Below are 17,533 nucleotides of genomic sequence, written 5' to 3'. Positions count from 1 at the left end.
TTAGCGCTCTTACGTCTGTTATGTTTTCAGTTATTGATGTCTATCGAGCACTGATTGTACGACTGAACGTACTCGATCAGAATCCCCGACGATTTTACAACTCCAAAGTCGGCTTGCCATACTATTGAATGTAATCAGCTTACCAGTGAGTTTATGTATGGCAAAGAAATCAATCCATAAACTGAGCGAGGTGATGTATAAATCTAAAAGAGCGACGCCGCATACGCCGAGGAGCGATCGAAGACGCTCAGTCGTTAATCGGTAAAAAAATCTGCGGAAGGACCACTTTATGGAGACCACAGGCTGCTAAGGAATCGGAACATTTCTGTGCTCGCTTCTTCGGTTGCGAAGGTTAACAAGCAATCGATTCTGGCTACGTTACTTACCACGACAAAGATTTCTTGTGTCCACAGCGCGTTAGGCGCTGTAACCTATTGCACAATAGAAAAAGTAAGATTTATCTATAACACAACCCCCTGTTTTAGGCTGTCCGTCGCAGGAACATCTAATAAAAGGCTGGCCAGACCGATAGGTAATTTGTTTTTCAAGGATAAATTGAAACGTTCCATCTAGAATAAGACAGGAGTTACCCATCAGAGAGCCAAAGCGATTGGCTTTTGAAACTATTTTTAGCTTATTTTTGGTTAAATACGACAGTACGCTTCCTATTTGTTTTTCCGAGCTTATATAATGGCGTCCATTCAAAATGTATTAGTCACAGCATACACGAGACACGGTCTTATCGATCTGGACTAGGCCGATATATGACAGCGTTTCACGAACTCCGTGGGAGTAGTTAAACAACTCCCACTTTAATTACATTGATCTCTCTCTCTCTCTCTCTCTCTCTCTCTCTCTCTCTCGCATTCTCCGTTTGCCTTTTCCCCTTTTTAATTTTTCGATGGCCTACCAATGCGCAACATTTCGACGGAAGGGTTGCAATCTAATAAAATCCCGTTCAACGTTATCTTTCGTTCCAGGCCAACTGAATTTGAGAATCGTGCCGAGGAGAATGACCAACCACATTGACAATTCAGATTATCCGATAATATCTGTATCTTTAATTATAGTTCTGAGAGATAATAGCACTGATTTTCTGCTGTAACGTTTCTCGATCTCGTGACGCATGAAATTTCTCTGGTCGCCATTATACATAAATGAGCGCATGTAAAACTCCGACGAAATAGGACATTTGTGCGATATCGGTCGACAGACATTGTTGCACTTTGCGATGCTTTGTCATAGCAGTTTCGTCGTGTGCTACGGTATGTGAAGTCCGAGGCGCTTATGTCACTTCATGTTCGAAGAAACCGAGCGGTTTAACGGGATGTTATTACATCGGTCGCTCTGCCGATGTAACGTTACCATTCGCTTGGCCGGCGCTGACAATTCTACCGATGCTGATGACAATTTTGTTGGCAGCGATGCAGATTCACTTTATTTGGCCATTGTTGGCAAGCTGTTCTTGACTGTGTGCACTGTCATGAACTCACCCCCCTTTTATCTTTTTCCGGTTAGGAGTGTCCTGTTTTGTGTTCGTTTCTCTACATACGCTTATCGTTGCCCGTTTCGGTTTCTTAATAGTATCATGTTTATTAGTAGGCCCCTTTTGGCAACATGCGACGAGAACATTTCTATCTTGCCCACATATGCGTGAAGCCATCTATTGCAACAGGGAAAAAGTAAAGTCATGCAATATACCGTCTGGCTGTATCTTTCCCTCTCCATTGTTGAAATTTACTATGGAAATTAATAAAAAAAAAAATGACAATTGTAGGGTATGTGGTGTTTCAAGCTAATATAGTTCATATATCGCTTGTGCTCCTCCGATAAATACTCGTAAATGCAGTTACAATTAACCGGGTTCCGAAAGGTGACCAGCAGTAGATTAATTGAAAAGGAGTTATTAAAAAGCTGCAAATAGGCCTAAGTAAACGCCTTTCTTCCTTGGTAGACTTCCTGAAAGGAAAATCCAATTTCAAAGGCCACTTTCTCAACCTGAGCTTGTTCTGGTTGGCCTATTAGTGCATTTGTCCTACCTGGAATAATAGAGCCCATTCATGCACGCTAGGTGCACCATTTAGTGACAACAAACAGACTAGATTTAATTCTGTGACCTCCCCAAGTGGCAGTTTGTTAAAGCTAAACACAAATGGATATAGATAAAGGAAGTCTCCCTCGATTTGTACGTGCGAATAGGTTTACACGTAAGCAGTACGTAACGGAGCTAATTAGTCTATTTTACGCTTTCTCTCTTTCTTTCTTTTTTTTTTTTTAATTGTGCTACATATATAGCGGCGATGCGCCTTGTTCTGTCATTGGGAATAGAGTAGATTCGCTCGAATAGCATCGTAATAAAATCATCACAAAAACAGCGGTAGATATAGGAAATACCAGTCAAGCCGGCCACAGCTTTAGTAATAGAAGCTTTACGCCTTAATTGCTTTTGGTTCGAGGGGACCCGACTGGTCGACGAAGGCAATCGGCCATGGTGGACACACACATGTTTAAGTTGTGAACAGAAGTTACTGATTCCTCATTCCGGACAATAGAGACAGTTTATCAGGGCTGTATTTTGCACTGATTTACGCTATGCTATGCTATATACGCATCTACTGGGTACAAAAAACCAGCGTTGAATATGTCTTGTCGGGCCGCTTAGTTAACCGCGCTGCCTTACGTAGCTTACACAATTAGAAGGCTTTTCCAGCTTTACAGGTTTCCATTAAGAAAACGTGTTCGACCATATTCTTTTCTTTTTTCTGTGTGTCCGTGCGTTTGCCGTCGTTATTAGTGTTACTGTTGTTATTAGCAGGCGCTGATCGCTAATCTGTGTAGGCTGTCGCTTGTAATCGAAGTAATGGACCATTTCCTCTCACTTCTCCGTGTACACCTTCTCCCCCATTTCGGCTATAAAATTCATCTTAAGAGCGAATCAGATCTATTGAATTTGCTGTGGTCACGCGAAGCAAACTGTTTGTGGACAGTTTTTTCCACTGCTGATCCTTGCGGCGGGATGCTGATGTCGATGTTCCGATGTCGATCCCGCACAACGAGGCGGCTCGTTTTCGCTGCTGTCGTCTGCGTCTTCATTGTCGTTGGAGACGCCGGCGGCGACGGCAGCGCGTTGACTTGAATTGAATTAAAAAGGGAGCAATGGCTGTTTACTAGATGTGGGTGAGAACGCTGTTGACGGGTTGATGCCAAATTTATTGGCCTAGTAGGCCAGATTGTTGTATCTTCATTCAACATGTGTTCCAGTCTCTCTCTTCAAGAGTGTACGTGTGTGTGTGTGTGTGTGCGTTTCATGTGTGTGTATGCGTTGTAGTCAGCGACGAGAAGGCTCTGTAGCTATTTGGGTGACGCTGTAGCTGAAGAACCGGCCAAGAGACCGAACGATAAAATGAAAGGTGACGTACAGGAGGCAGGAGCTACATTTCAGTAGAAACCAACGGAAAAAATAAAACTTCTTCGATCTTGTGCATTAATACTAGTGGCTGCGGTTTCAACGGAGTTCTGACTGTATACGACTGGCGAGCAAAAACGTTCTTATCTCTAGGTCGGCCGTTTCGAAATGGCGCTTCGGTCCGCCATGTTTACATTCGGGTCGCGATTGACATTTGCGTCACGGCTGACGATAATTTTTAGCATTAAAAGCTATGAATCTGCGTATGTATGTATGTACGTATTATGTATGTATGTATGCGTACGTAGGCCGCTGTACGAACGAGAGCGTTGCTTATATATAAAATGAGATAGAGTCAAAATGAACCATTTGCATTTTTTATACTACTATACGGTCAACAATAATAGTACTAGTAATAACGATAATTATTGCCATTATTATATCGACTGCATTTTGGAGAAAGATACTCACACGTATAAATATAAACAGATAAGTGATAATGGAATACGGTAAGGGATCATACGGAACCACATTTAAAGGTAGATGGTTCCATTGATTGACTGATGTTAACGTGTATATTGCGGTGCATTGGCTTAACGAACGATAATTAATGAAGTATAATTTTGAGCTGTCGTATCTTAAAGTAACAACCAGTTGTTATCGTTCCACCCGTATTCTCCTCCTTGGTTGCCTTCTAATCTAATCCTAATGCGGGTAGAAGATCAGTCATCTGAGGCCCCAGATGTCCAATTGGAAGTCTAATTCGTATGCACTATAGCGAAGCACGTTCATCAAACGTGGAACTGTACTATATTACGTGACAAATTGAAAAAGTATATACCTATACCTTTCGTATCAGTATGTAGATTAGTAGAAGAACGACGTACAAATGTAATCGTATCACAGAAAGGAGAACCTAGTCATGGAGAACAAGCAAGTAATTTAGATCCCGGATGAATTGGACTATAACTCTAATTATACGATTATTGCTACGAAAACATTTAAGTACTGCTTGTTGTAGCAGAGATACAACTTGAACTTGAATTATAAGAACAAAAGAGGCTATATACATATCCGATGTAGTGAATATCAAAGCACTGACTAGTTAGCTCGACAAATTGAAATCGTAGGTTTCTATTTTCTTACTGTACGTCTATTTTAATTGTTCTTTTCAAAAAGGATTTAAATTAGGACTTCGCTAAAAAATAGGTGACACTCCTTATGCACGGCTTCGTGCATAGGGCACCTGAGTCCACATTGGCTAGAATCGAGCACATGGGCTTTTTTTACATAGAGGACAAATAATTAATTAGTCCTATTCATACTGAAACAACCGATAGATCCAAATTGTATTTGAAGTTGAATATTGCACCACCTCGTTACCAGAAACCTATGGTTTCTGCAGTATTAGTATTTTCTGGAATGGACGTAAGCCCCTTTGTCCTAAACTTGTCTACAGCGGTTTAGTGAATTTTTGAAGGGCTGGTGTTGCGGACTGTTTTAGAAATCTTATATATATGTATATATACAAAATGTAACTTAGGCCTTATTTGCTGATATTTACGCTGTTTTAGCTCACGTACGTGGTGGTTACGAGATATTTCTATTAGATCGTCAAAGAAATCATATATATATATATATATATATATATATATATATATATATATATAATATTGATTTCCTCCTTTATTTAATAAAAGTTCAATTTAACGAGTGAGTTATGTGTGTGAGATTAACTTATAGCAATTATAGAAGTATTCCTTAAGTATAATAGTGTAGGTATAACGTCTAAATGGAATGTTACGGTACGTAAGCCTGTCTCCTTTTTGTTTATTCTGCCATCGCAACACTTCAGTTTACCGCACACTATACGAAGAAATATTTATTTGACTTCAGTTGGCTTCAATACTCGTTTATGTTTCTCGTCGCTCTGCCCGCCATTTACCCTTCCGTTGTCATTTTTGTAGTTATCACATTTTGTTATGCCATCGTTTTTGTTGTTGTCGTTGAGGTCGGTATCATAGTAAACGGACAATTTCTATTTTGGCGCTCCGGCGACACCTCTATCCCTTCCTGAAATGCCTCACACTCAATGTCTGGTCCTGGTGCCTATTGACGTCTTTCTGTGGAACAGCCACTAAAACCGAAATAGTTCAGAAACATTGAAGAAGGATTAGTTCAGTTGATGTTACAGTCACATTTTAACCGAGTAAAAATAAATGTCTGCGTTTTAATTCTTAATGAATTACACTAAGCACTCAATCTAATGAAAGCAAAAAAAGCAACAGATAACCACACAAGTCAGCAATACAGCCGGTCAGTAGACGCTCCGATCACGACGATAACACAGGCGATGCTGATCAGGGTGATGTCGGTGGCGATGATAACGTTTAAATCGTTCGATATTATTATTGGTGGTAGAGAGGTACACGCTAGTTTATATGTTCCGATTGTTACTATAGCTGCTATTACCACCGTTGTAGCTGCCGTCCTCCTCGGATTCGCTATGCTGTTAGTAAGTTTTTACAATGAAACCTGTTTTTATTTTCATTTGGTGGCATTTGGTTAGTACTGGTTGTTACATGATTATACAATCTATGATTAGGGTCAAATTAAAATGTAGCGTGGCAGCCTACGTGGACAGCTCTATACCAGTTTAGAGCATATACGGTACGTAATGTTGACTCTATTATCATCGTCGAACGCGAACATCATCTGTTATAGGCTAGATAGTAGGATATTCCAAGTAAGCTTGGCGGCGGAAGACAACGATTCGGGTAGCACAGAACAAACGAATTGATAGCATAGGTCCCTTTTCGTCTGCTGTAAGCTGTTCGCTGCAACGACGTATTGAATAGTGAGGGCGTTGTCCACCGCCGTTTTACTATCGAAGCAAATAAGACGACGATGAGTCACACATAAAAGATCGCATAGGGAACAAACAGATTTTGTAAAGAGAGATGAATCTTTCAGATTTCACAAAACAATTTGTGATATACTAAGGACACCTAGCGGAGCAGGTTCAATTTAAGGTAACGGGCAAGAAAGTTATCAAAAGCTGTTTTGACTGCGGGTCTTTGAGAAAGAGATGATTGACGAGGAGGCGAATGATAAACAGGGAGAATCCGAATTTGGGAGAGGATCCGTTAGCTTTTTATGCATGGTGCCGATTTAAAGTGTCAAAATCTCTGCACCACTGTTAGTTGCAGGTATAACTATACTTTTCGATATAAATCGTTGCTTTCCTTTTTTCAGAGGAAAAAGATATTTCATTATCACAGGTGACACTTTATCGGCGTTCAGTAGCTTGTATTTAATGGCACGAACCAGTACGTTAGACAATCTGTCTACAGCTGCGTAAGGCATGAGACACTTCGGTGCTGGAAATCAGAGGTAAGTGAAGCTTCTGCCAGTTACTGTGTCGTTATACCTAGTGCTTTACTTCGCTTGTTCCTTTGTACTGGAAGGAGCTTTCTTAATGGTGCCGCAATGGCGGGGTGTTGTGGGACCCGAAGACAGTATGAGAATACGAGAGTTGTAAATCAACCATGCAGAAGCAGCAGGGAAGTAAAACAACCAGAGTCGGAGTAGAGTCCTTCCATTGAGTGAGTGTAGGACGTGCCATGAAAATCTATTAAACTACTGACAAAGTACGAACTAAATACTAGAATATTAATATCACAGTGATATAATATACCCATGCCATATGTTTGGTTTCGACCAAATCTATTTTCTGTTGCTGCTTACGCCTGTGAGTACGGATGGTACTTCCAAAACGTCGGTGATTTCGGTATCTTCGTGCCATCTGCGGCTAAGCGAAATGATGCAAATGCCGTATATTACAGAAGGCAATCCTTAATACGCGCCATACACGTACTTCCCAACTAAATAGTTATAGAAATTGTTTACATCTTTCACTTGCAAATATCGAGTTTTCAATACGTAGGCCAAATAACGCTTGGAGAGTGAAGTGAGCGTTTAACGCGACTGGTCCGATAATTAGCTATTCTAATTTGATCTATTATATATTTAATATGATCTAATATAGTAATTTAGACGCAAAACGTTCCGGAAAAAACTACAGCGATGTAATATCTGACAGCTGCGAGGACCTGTACGTACAGCGCGATTCTGAATTCATTTATAGCCAGTCTTAATAATAAATCGTGAAACGAATATACGGCAATATGCGATAATCCTTAGTGAGTTCAACGAATAGGTAGACACACAAAAAGATATCACAGGCAGCCGTCCACACTGTATGTAAAGGTAACCCATATATATATATATATATTGCGAATGTCATTCAAAGGACACTTGTTAGTAAGTCCTTATTGTTCGCGTATCCGCAGCTGTTAGGTTGAACATGATGCCATAATTTCCTAATGAGATTTTTGTTTCTGTCCAGTTAATTACTTGAGCATTTTATTGATGCCATAAGCACCAGTACAAACTTTGCAATGACAAGTGCATAAGGGCTGGGGCGTCTCTCCCATAAACAAACGGCATCGGTCTATAGGTCTAGCGAGCCATTATTATAACGCAATCTTTGCTGTTCGTCTGTTACGTAGTACATTTAAGGACCAGCTAAGGCCTTGGATCGTAGGACAGACGAAGAATAGCTCCGGTTAATCCGTTCTTCTATCCATTTACTCCTGTTGTGCATTAATATTGAGAGAATGTTCGATATACTTTGTAATCTTTTCGGCAAGAACAATCATAAAAGTCGTTGAATCCAACTTCATCGACGCCTTTATCAACTTGCTTCATTTGCTTTCTCCATTTAAAACTCGAAGATTTTCTTTCATGTTAACAAAATATTAATGTGCCCAAAGTTAGAATACCATTTCCTAATATGTTATCATGGCTTGGGGTCGTTAAACGCTCATTCGATTTTACGTATTCTGCCGTTTATCGACGCACTAGGTAAGTTTGTCTGAAAACGACCGTATTCATGTCAATATAAATGCAACAGACAGCGACCACTGGATTCGGTTCCGGCTATCTAAACAACGGCAGCTTAAAAATATACATATCTGTATATCTGTTATGCATTGAATCTCGCTTGAATTGGACAAGCAGCTTTATCGGTACCTGCTACAACAATGCTAGGGCGGTCATAGCACGAGTACTCAGGGGCTATACCCATCAATCATATGTGTGGGACCAGATGAATGGAATCAAATTAGATGAAAGTGGTTATAATTGTATAAGAAATTGTATAATGTATAAAAGGCTAATTTCGGGACGAGGGAATTTGCAAAATCTTTCCAGTTATTTCAGGTAAGCATAAGACTGCCGTAATAATACGAATATTTTTTTGCTAGTATCGTTAGGTCAAAAAATTGAGGTTCAGCTGGAACCAAATAATGGCTCCGGTATACAATTTGTATAAAATTTCGTCCGAAACTCCGGTTACGTATAATTGGCTCCGAACAGCAGAAGGCTTTCATTGGCAACAAAGGTTTCATAAATCCGCCAGCAGTAGTCATACCAAACGTGAGACATAGTTGGATAGCGGAAGCAGTGGAACATCTTTTTTTTACGAAAAACGCTAAAGTTACTGGCGTAAATTAACGTACTCAGTTTTCCTCTGATGTGTCTGATATGTCCCCTAATCGATCAAGGCAAATAGGAGAGGCAAGCCTCTCCTTCAGGAGACCGCAGTCATAACAATATACGTGACAGAATGTCACGGCACCACTCAATTTTTTGAATCGCTGTTATAGTATGTTCAGTAAGCATTAGGCGCGTCGCCCTCCACGTGTAACCAGAAGCGTCTGAGAGTCACCTTTGTGATGATACATTCCTCCTGATTCTGCTGTAATAAAAAGCCGATTTATGTGGCGCCATACGGTGTCAAAAGATCGTCGCATGTGTCGTTCAATAGAATTGAATATGGTAACGTAGATCTAAATGATTCTATATGCTACTGCAGCTCGAGACTAAGAGAAAGACGCGCACAGCAGCAGGCTTAACCGTGTGCATGCTGAACCATTTCTATACGCTTGATTCATTCTGCAGATGTGCATTGTAGCCGTTGGGATGTGCATTTTCGTCTGAAGAGGATGACGAAAGTCAACACCGGAAACTCTGCTCGTCTCGTTGAATGAATGTCTAATTAAGCGCGCAATCAGCACTGACGAATGGAGTCTACTTCACTAAGTACTTGTCATATGGTACTTCAGTGCTTGACTGACCTAAATCTGGAGGATATGTATTGAAGCACGGGGCCTATTAGAGGAGTTTAGCTGCATTTTTTCAACCTGAACGCAGGCGCTCTTAGGTCTTTCTTTTCAAGCAAGAAGCATTATCCCTTGTCAAAATTCTTAAACGAAAATAAGTATTAGATTATACAGTATAACCCTACGAAATTATGAAACAGTATCATAGATATGATCACTTACGAATTTCGAAAATGATGAAGACGTTTTTAGCTCGTCTCTTTTCGCAACTTTTGTCTCCGATTGATTTAGCACGTCGGAGGCTGGATATTGATAGGATACAATTAATAGCACGGCTTAACATGAAACAGAACACGCACGCAGACGAATTGATTTGACTCCAGTTCATTGGGATCTAAAAGCTTCGGCCATATTTTCCCAACTGTAGCCGCGTCTGTTTCGCGGTTGTCGATAATGGAGTGATCCAATTAATTTCGTTTGAACTGGATTTTCATTCTATCACAGTACTTAGTGGCTCTGACAAGACTGTCAACTACATGGAAATTGCGTGTCGAACAAGTAAGGCCCGTCACTATGAAGGCATCTAGTGGAAAAAGGGTAGACCATTTTCAATAGGTCGCAATACATTACGCTTAAGTGTTATGAAGGACGAACGAGGTGCACAGCATTGTCCGTCAGACCAACCAGTCAAGATCAACGGTTGAGAATTAGTATCTACTAGTAAATGATAACATCGGACAAGCTAAACATACGAAAAGTCGCGAAGGTCAATTTACTCATTGAACTTGGCTGTTTTATAATATCCTGTAGCTTTACATACGCGAGAAGGATACGAAGGAATTGGTGAATCAACGTCAGGCTGTGTTGATCGCGTCGAATGGTGCTGATCTCCACGTGTATACCTTTTCTGCTCTGCCTAAGGACCCAAATTTCAAATGCCTATAATTAGCGAGATGAAAGCCTAGCAACACTTGCTAGCTGCACTCTGTTATTCCCATTTTATATTCGCTTGTTCTTCAACAGAAGTACTACATCAACTTTTGCTACTCGTTTTGATTCTCAGCAAACATCTTACTGCTCCGCCAGCTCTATCAGTCCCTTCTTTTTTTGCTTATACTTCTTCCACCAGTTTAAAGTCTTCATTCTAACGCTTTTTGTTTTTAACTTGTCGAGGAGGAATGCTTATCTATAAAATTTATATCTGACATTTCCCATCGTGTCTATGGAGACGACAAGCACACCATCAACAACAACCAAAACCCAAACAGCAACGACCGTAGCCCATACCCAACGATTTTAGCTCTCCTTCATATATATATATAACTCAAGTAGAGCTATTTTTCCCTGGCTGTCAGCTGCTTCTACACTGGACTGCGGTGTCTGTGGTGTTATGATAGCATTGCCATATAAACGGTACATGTTTTACTTAGGGGAACGGTCTTAACTCTTTATACACACAACGGCAACTATAACAAGGCTGTATTGCTATTATCAGTAGTAGCCACGTAAAAGTAGTAATAATAAAAGCGATGATAATGACAATAATAACACTGAATATAATAATAGGCTGTCGCTGTATGTATTCCAGGAAAAGTTCATCACGTGAATGTTATTTTTACTGCAGTTCTACTTTTCTTCAGGGATTTTCTTAGCGCTGTTGTTGTTAGCCAGGCGAAAAAAATTGCTACTGAGATAATTAACGCGTTTTCTAGTTTTCAATCTTTAAAACTCACGTCAAATTGCTAAACGTAGTGTTTAACCGATGATAGTTGTAAGCACGTCGCTTATAAAGTGGCCATAGATAAACCGACAATGACGTATAATATTCTGCCGCTTTGTAGTTTGCTGCGAGGTGGTTACCTTCGAAGCAGTTTTTGTTTGAAAACTTTATAAAAAACAACGAACAGAGAACCCAGAATGCATAGCGAACAAAATTATCTATATAGTCATTATATTGCACCTATGTAAGTTTGTCAATAATAGGTTTTACCTATGTGATCAGCGAATCATAAAAATAACTGGCAGGCAGGCCGACAATCGGATCCGTCCTAAAGTTTCAGTTGTGACGGCCCATTAAAGCATAAGGTTCACATAAAGACATTGAAGAAGAAAATGGTTGAAGCGATATCCGGTCCAATTTAAGAAAGGAAAGACGTATAGCACTCAGCTACAAAAAAAGTGATTGATTACTATAAGTATTAATCTTCTCTACCTTTGCTCCAGGCAGATGGTTACAGTGATCCGACTGTTAACACGCTAATGGAGAGCATGCGTTCTCATGAATAAAATGTATTTATAAAATGGCATTACTACTTATCGACAAAACGCCTCGACGACAGCGCCACCAAAGCGGGCGGTCGCAGACAATAAACGACTCAGCGTCTCTCTTTCTTTCTTCGCGACACGCAACATTTAGCTCTTTGGTCTGAAACTCTTAACTCTGCCTTGATGCAATCTTTTAACAAATTGAATAATTTTGAACATGTACTAATCTAATCATTGGCCCCTATACCATACTTGGGGTGTTCTTACCTTAATTCTTCACCTGTCTGGTTCGTTGGGGAAGAGATTCGTTCTTATGATATCCAGCGACCTTAATGCAAGCGTGGTTACACACAGAAATGTTCACACATTTGGCCCAGCAGCCACATTATTTGTTACTCTCAACTAGATAAATTTATTATGTACTGAATTAAAACGAACGTTTAATCAAGTTTTGGCGGCACACTAAATTACATTTCATGTTTTCTCATAGGATCAGCGTTCCGTGGCGGATTCCCTAATAAATTAGGGATGGAAAATTACTTCCAGTTATTGGCAGGACCAAACGGTTGTCCCCGTCGAAGGGGACGGCAAACATACACAAGGTAAATACCAACAAATGTCGTCCGCATGTGAAAACATCTATTCAAACTATAAATCCTTTTGAAGGAGGATAATAAACAAACATAATTGTAAACAGGATCACTCGTCACTCGGGCGGTTATACCTTACACAATATATAATATTGTTACTTGCATTTAAAATATCGCCGAATTTCTTGAAAACGAACATATATATAATGGAAAAAAATAGAAATAATTTCTATTTTTATATATTATACGCCCTTTAAAACGGATTCATTTATTTTTCTTTAGCAACGTGGAAGCAGTTCAGTCATAAGTTTTAGTGATTAGAAATAGCCTTCACTACTCTCCGCGTTAAATTCAATTCTGAAGATACTGGCAAATTTATCTTATGTCACGGCATGGGTAATATATATATATACAAATATATGTATTTGCGAAGATACTCAGATCAATCGAATCACATGTGAAGCGTCATAACGTTAGTCTAATGCGAGGCCATCTTTGAGGAAGGAGACAAACCTCACGCCAATATATTACTGATCTTGTTTTATATCCATGTTATTTGGGCTTTGTTCTTGTGCGCAGATATCAAACGCTGGAGTTAGAAAAAGAGTTCCACTTTAATCATTATCTGACTCGAAGACGAAGGATCGAGATCGCCCATGCGCTTTGCCTCACCGAACGCCAGATTAAGATTTGGTTTCAGAACAGGCGGATGAAACTCAAGAAGGAAATGCGAGCATCGAAGGACGGTGACGCAAATGATGAAAGTAAAGATGAGAAAGATGGCGGTGAAGGGGAAGATAGCTCGGATCAAAAAGATACCAAGTAAGTACAATGTGCACCTAGTAAGAAGTCTTGTTCTCACACCTTATTACATATTGTCCCGCATAATTGAATGTTTTTCGTCGAATCATTTGTCACTACCACAGCTCTATAACTATGATTCCCTGTCCCTGTGTAGTTATACACAAAATACACCTTTTTTCACTTAGCGACGCAAATTTGCTTAATAAATTGAAATAATTTAATAACTTAATAGCTTAATTCAACAGAGATACTCACGCATGCTACTAAAAACGTTTTTCTTTTAGGTTTTACTCACTCCGTGTATAGAGTGCAGCCCCTTAACTACCACTGACTTAAATATCTTTTTAGGGCCGGAAGTTCAACAGACGCTGATACAACAACGCTAGCCAGTGACAGTGAGGGCGACTCTGAAGATGAAGAGGTGGACCCTGTTGGAGAGGAGTCCGGCGGTATGGTAGGTGCTAGAGAACCTTTGAGTGTCCTTAAAGGGCTCAAAGGATTTAAGGATCTCAATAAGAACAAGGGCATATCAATGGATGGGACGTCAGATGATCGAAGCACGGCCAACTCGCCGTGTCAGGCAACGCAAACAGCGACAGAGGATACCCGAGTCATTGGTGTCTTACGGGACAAAAGTCCCCCACCATTGCAACAGTCCAGTCCCGTTCCATTTAACTATAGGTAAGTAGTTAGCAAACCATGTTCGCAAATGAGATCTACTTTTTTGTTGTTTTTTGTTTTTTTTTTGTTTAGTAAAAAAAAGCGGCTAAAATGATTGCTGTCATATATGGCATGCATGGTTTTCACCGTTAAAGCTTTTTGTATTTTTAAAACTCTGCAATTCGAAATTTAAATTGTGTATACTCCCTTTTCCTTTCTGCAAATGTGTTGGTCTTCTTTAGTTGACTGGTTTTGTAAATGACGCCAATAACTCTGTGCTTGATTTATTTTTGTTCCAACAGCATCCCGCACCTCAGCAATCTTCAGCAGATGTCCCAGCAGCTACAAAGCTCTCAGGGAGGAACATTTTTGCAACAGCAGCAGCAGCAACATCTGCAGATGCAGACATCGTCTCCTACACCGACGATTTTCTTTCCGCTGGCATTTGCTCCACCTCCGTGTGGCGAAACCGCTTCGCCTTCCCCTCCAGCGACAATTCTTAACGTCATTTAAGCGAGTGGTTACTCAACAGCCCTAGAAAAATTAATTTTCGTTAGTGAAATTGTCCAGTGGTCGAAAGATATCTAGGATGGTTTCAGGAATTTTGAATTGGCTAAATGTCAGCTCTTTTCTCCACGTTGGGCTAATTGAACAAGCTAATTTTCCCAAAGCTACATTGATAACCTACACCAATGAGCGTATGCTCTATTCTTATACATGCCTTATCAGAAAATTCTGAAATACATTTACTTCATGTTAGAAAACATAACTTATACATCTTTAAATTGAACCAACTTGATGCATCAGCACTCGCATATGTTCGCCTGCAGAAGCTTGTATGGGCAAAGATCTAAAGCCAAACGTGTATGATGAAGATTGAAACTCACTTGTTACAAGTGCCTACCAGCGTTATTATTATTACTATGATTATTAGTGTGACTTTTATACTGATATACCGCCTATAGAGCATCTCATCTAGTGAAGCGACGTGCAATCTCGTAGTGTGTACGACAATTAAGTTATTTCAGATCGAGAACTTTCTTTTCACAAATACGAATGCGCACCTATTCATTATAGACATATGACCAATAGTGGTTGACCTTTAATAATTTTGATTTAGACACGTAACCTCGTAGTGATTATAGGGTACTCTAAATATGAAGTCGGTGGATCCGATTTGACCTCCTGTATAGTTAGATAGTTATATGAGTATTGATCGTTCGAGTTGTACTCTCTGCTCAAAGCAATATTTCTAGTAAATCTTCAGTTCCTTTAAGATATGAAACATTTTTATTATCATTTAGAAAGATACAAACATCTGTATTATCGATATACAATATATAAGCTGATTTATATATTTTGATGAACATTTTGTTTAGGTAAAGGCGTATTATGCGCTGCGATCCTGTTGAACCGGAAGACGTTGAATAAATTTGAAGCAGACGAGCACTATCTTGTTAGGCAAATGTTAGAGCTGTTTAATTATATTTATCGACAAAAATAGGATACTTCGTTAAGTCGCATTTCTGTTTCAGTGATATAAGTCAAACTGCATTGAGGTAGCTCTTGCCAATCGTCAATTCCTTATCGATGACTGATTTCAACTACAAAGGTTTTTTCATGAACATATGTTTACACACAGCTCCCGCTAGACCGATCTGTGTGGAACACGGTTAGCGACACTTATTATTGCTGATATCCATTGTTTGTCTGGTGGAAACCAGATTTATCACCATCTATGGTCTATTATGTCAAAATTAAGCGTTTTCCTTTTTATATGACGTCTTCCCTACATTGCAAGAGAACGATAGCTATTCACTTTAAATAAAATACATTATTTGCTTAGAAATTGTTTCTTTTTTGTGATAGATTCACACCTATTAGAAGAGTAATGTTTAAATGTGAGTGAAGTAGTGGGATAGGCGATGCGAATAAATTGTCGGCATACAGATCCGGAGAAAACATTTTATCAGAACGGCATTGACGAAGCCAGGCTTCGATATAGAAGATCGATTAAAAAATAATCAAGTATATTACCCATACGAAATTCTGCCACGATAAATGTAATAAATTACTGCCCACAAGAATTCGCTTAAGAGTGTTTACAGTCAACCCACACAGACAATCCAAGTTTTTGTTAATTGTTTCTGTTCTAATAGGAGTATGATAAACGCAAATTTATGTTAAAATATTGCTCACGGTGCGTAAAGCTGACATCCAGACGAATACTTAATTAAACAATGGTTTGGGCTTCGGAGCTTAGAACAGTCTATGCGAGGAGCGTCCCCTGTTGCTGTGGATAATTTTAGGAAACAAATAAATATGGTAGTTGTTATTAAAAAGGAACAAAAACATCATTCCCTGCGCATGGAATGCCAATGTTCGTGTGTTAGAAGCTTCTCCAAGAAATTTTTCAGGTTTTTGTAAACGTCCTACTGGAGTATCTGATGCCATATCAGACACTACTTAAATAAAAACTGACAGGTACTACTTCTTGCAAATATTAAGCAACTTCTAAAGTGAGATGGGTTAAGTACTTTAGTTTTTTGAGTACCTAAAGCACACTTCGCTGTTGTTGCCTTGAATGTAAACCCGCCAGACCTAACTGCAACTTGTTTCACATAACCTTATATAGCATTTGAATCATGTCAGTCCTAGGGTTGTTAATGAGGGATTTCTTAGAAAGACTATATAAATTCGCGATGCCATTAACGACCAGGATTTTAAGTAGCTGTATTAACTGGAGTATTTTCTTTTTTTGTATTAAGCCAAAATCTTAGGATATGAATCGGAGTCGCGGTAATTTCGGCCGGCCATTCGTTTGGTCCATCATTTGAAGCCTCGGACGACTACCCAAAGGCATTCTGAAAAAAGGGTCGCCGGCAAATAGCTCGTGAATTAACTAAGATGATGAACCACTGTCTCATGACCATCGACAGTCTAAGTGCTTCTTAAACTAAATAAAATGCAAAGAAATATACAGTTGTGTCATTGTCTTTCGGCATGTCAGTTACGGGAAGTACGCCTAAGCCCACAGTTACATTCTCTCCACGTCAACAAGATGATTGTCCTCAATAGAGTTGAAAGGATCTCAGGCACTGGAAAATGTATGAGAAGAACAGGAAGGTCGCCAGATATTTGCATATGTTGCAATGTCATCGGTTGAATGTAGCTATAGAAAGAAAAAGAGCTTATAGATAAATAGAATCATCCTTTTTCATGACATTGTCAAACCACATATGACAAAAATCGTCAAAGCCTCCACACAACAACTCCATTGGGAGGTTCTTGTTACACTCATCATATTTTGCAGTTCCCGCGGCAGCGGAATCCCACCCTTTTTAATGTTTGACAAATTAAATTAAACCGTCCATTTGATAGTAAAAGAGCCTCAGGAGTGGACGACTTCCATCTGTATATAGAAGCTTGAACGACTCCGAGAAGCCAATGTAATTATAAGTTGGTCGTGCTTGAACGGAATAAAAATTTAGCACCAAAAATTATGAGTGACTCCAAAAAGCACTGTTTACCTAATTCAGTGAAATACTATCAGCATTAATTGTGCATAAAGTATTTGTGCAAAAAACAAAATCCACGTCCCCAAAGCGTACTAAGTATATAGA

General features: G+C 39.5%; 1 protein-coding gene and 1 long non-coding RNA gene across 2 annotated transcripts in view; one reads left to right on the top strand and one right to left on the bottom strand.

Annotated features, from left to right (window-relative positions):
- Nucleotides 1-16,888, top strand: part of LOC111250410 (uncharacterized) — a 58,204-nt gene extending 41,316 nt beyond the window's left edge. The window contains exons 2-5 of the mRNA XM_022805626.2: nucleotides 12,347-12,458; nucleotides 13,026-13,268; nucleotides 13,599-13,931; nucleotides 14,213-16,888. Coding sequence (XP_022661361.1) covers nucleotides 12,347-12,458; nucleotides 13,026-13,268; nucleotides 13,599-13,931; nucleotides 14,213-14,423 — 899 coding nt within the window. The 3' untranslated portion in view covers nucleotides 14,424-16,888. The remainder of the gene's footprint in view (nucleotides 1-12,346; nucleotides 12,459-13,025; nucleotides 13,269-13,598; nucleotides 13,932-14,212) is intronic.
- On the bottom strand, nucleotides 5,217-10,392 carry LOC147756329 (uncharacterized). The gene is made up of 2 exons (XR_015325789.1): nucleotides 5,703-10,392; nucleotides 5,217-5,543 (listed from the first exon to the last, which is right to left on the bottom strand). It is a non-coding gene; the product is annotated as an uncharacterized LOC147756329 (long non-coding RNA).
- Nucleotides 16,889-17,533: the final 645 nt, after the last annotated feature.

Source organism: Varroa destructor, unplaced genomic scaffold (genome assembly GCF_002443255.2).
Source record: "Varroa destructor unplaced genomic scaffold, Vdes_3.0 BEIS01000004.1, whole genome shotgun sequence".
NCBI classification, from domain to species: Eukaryota; Metazoa; Arthropoda; class Arachnida; order Mesostigmata; family Varroidae; genus Varroa; species Varroa destructor.
This window is presented reverse-complemented; position numbering and strand designations above follow the sequence as displayed.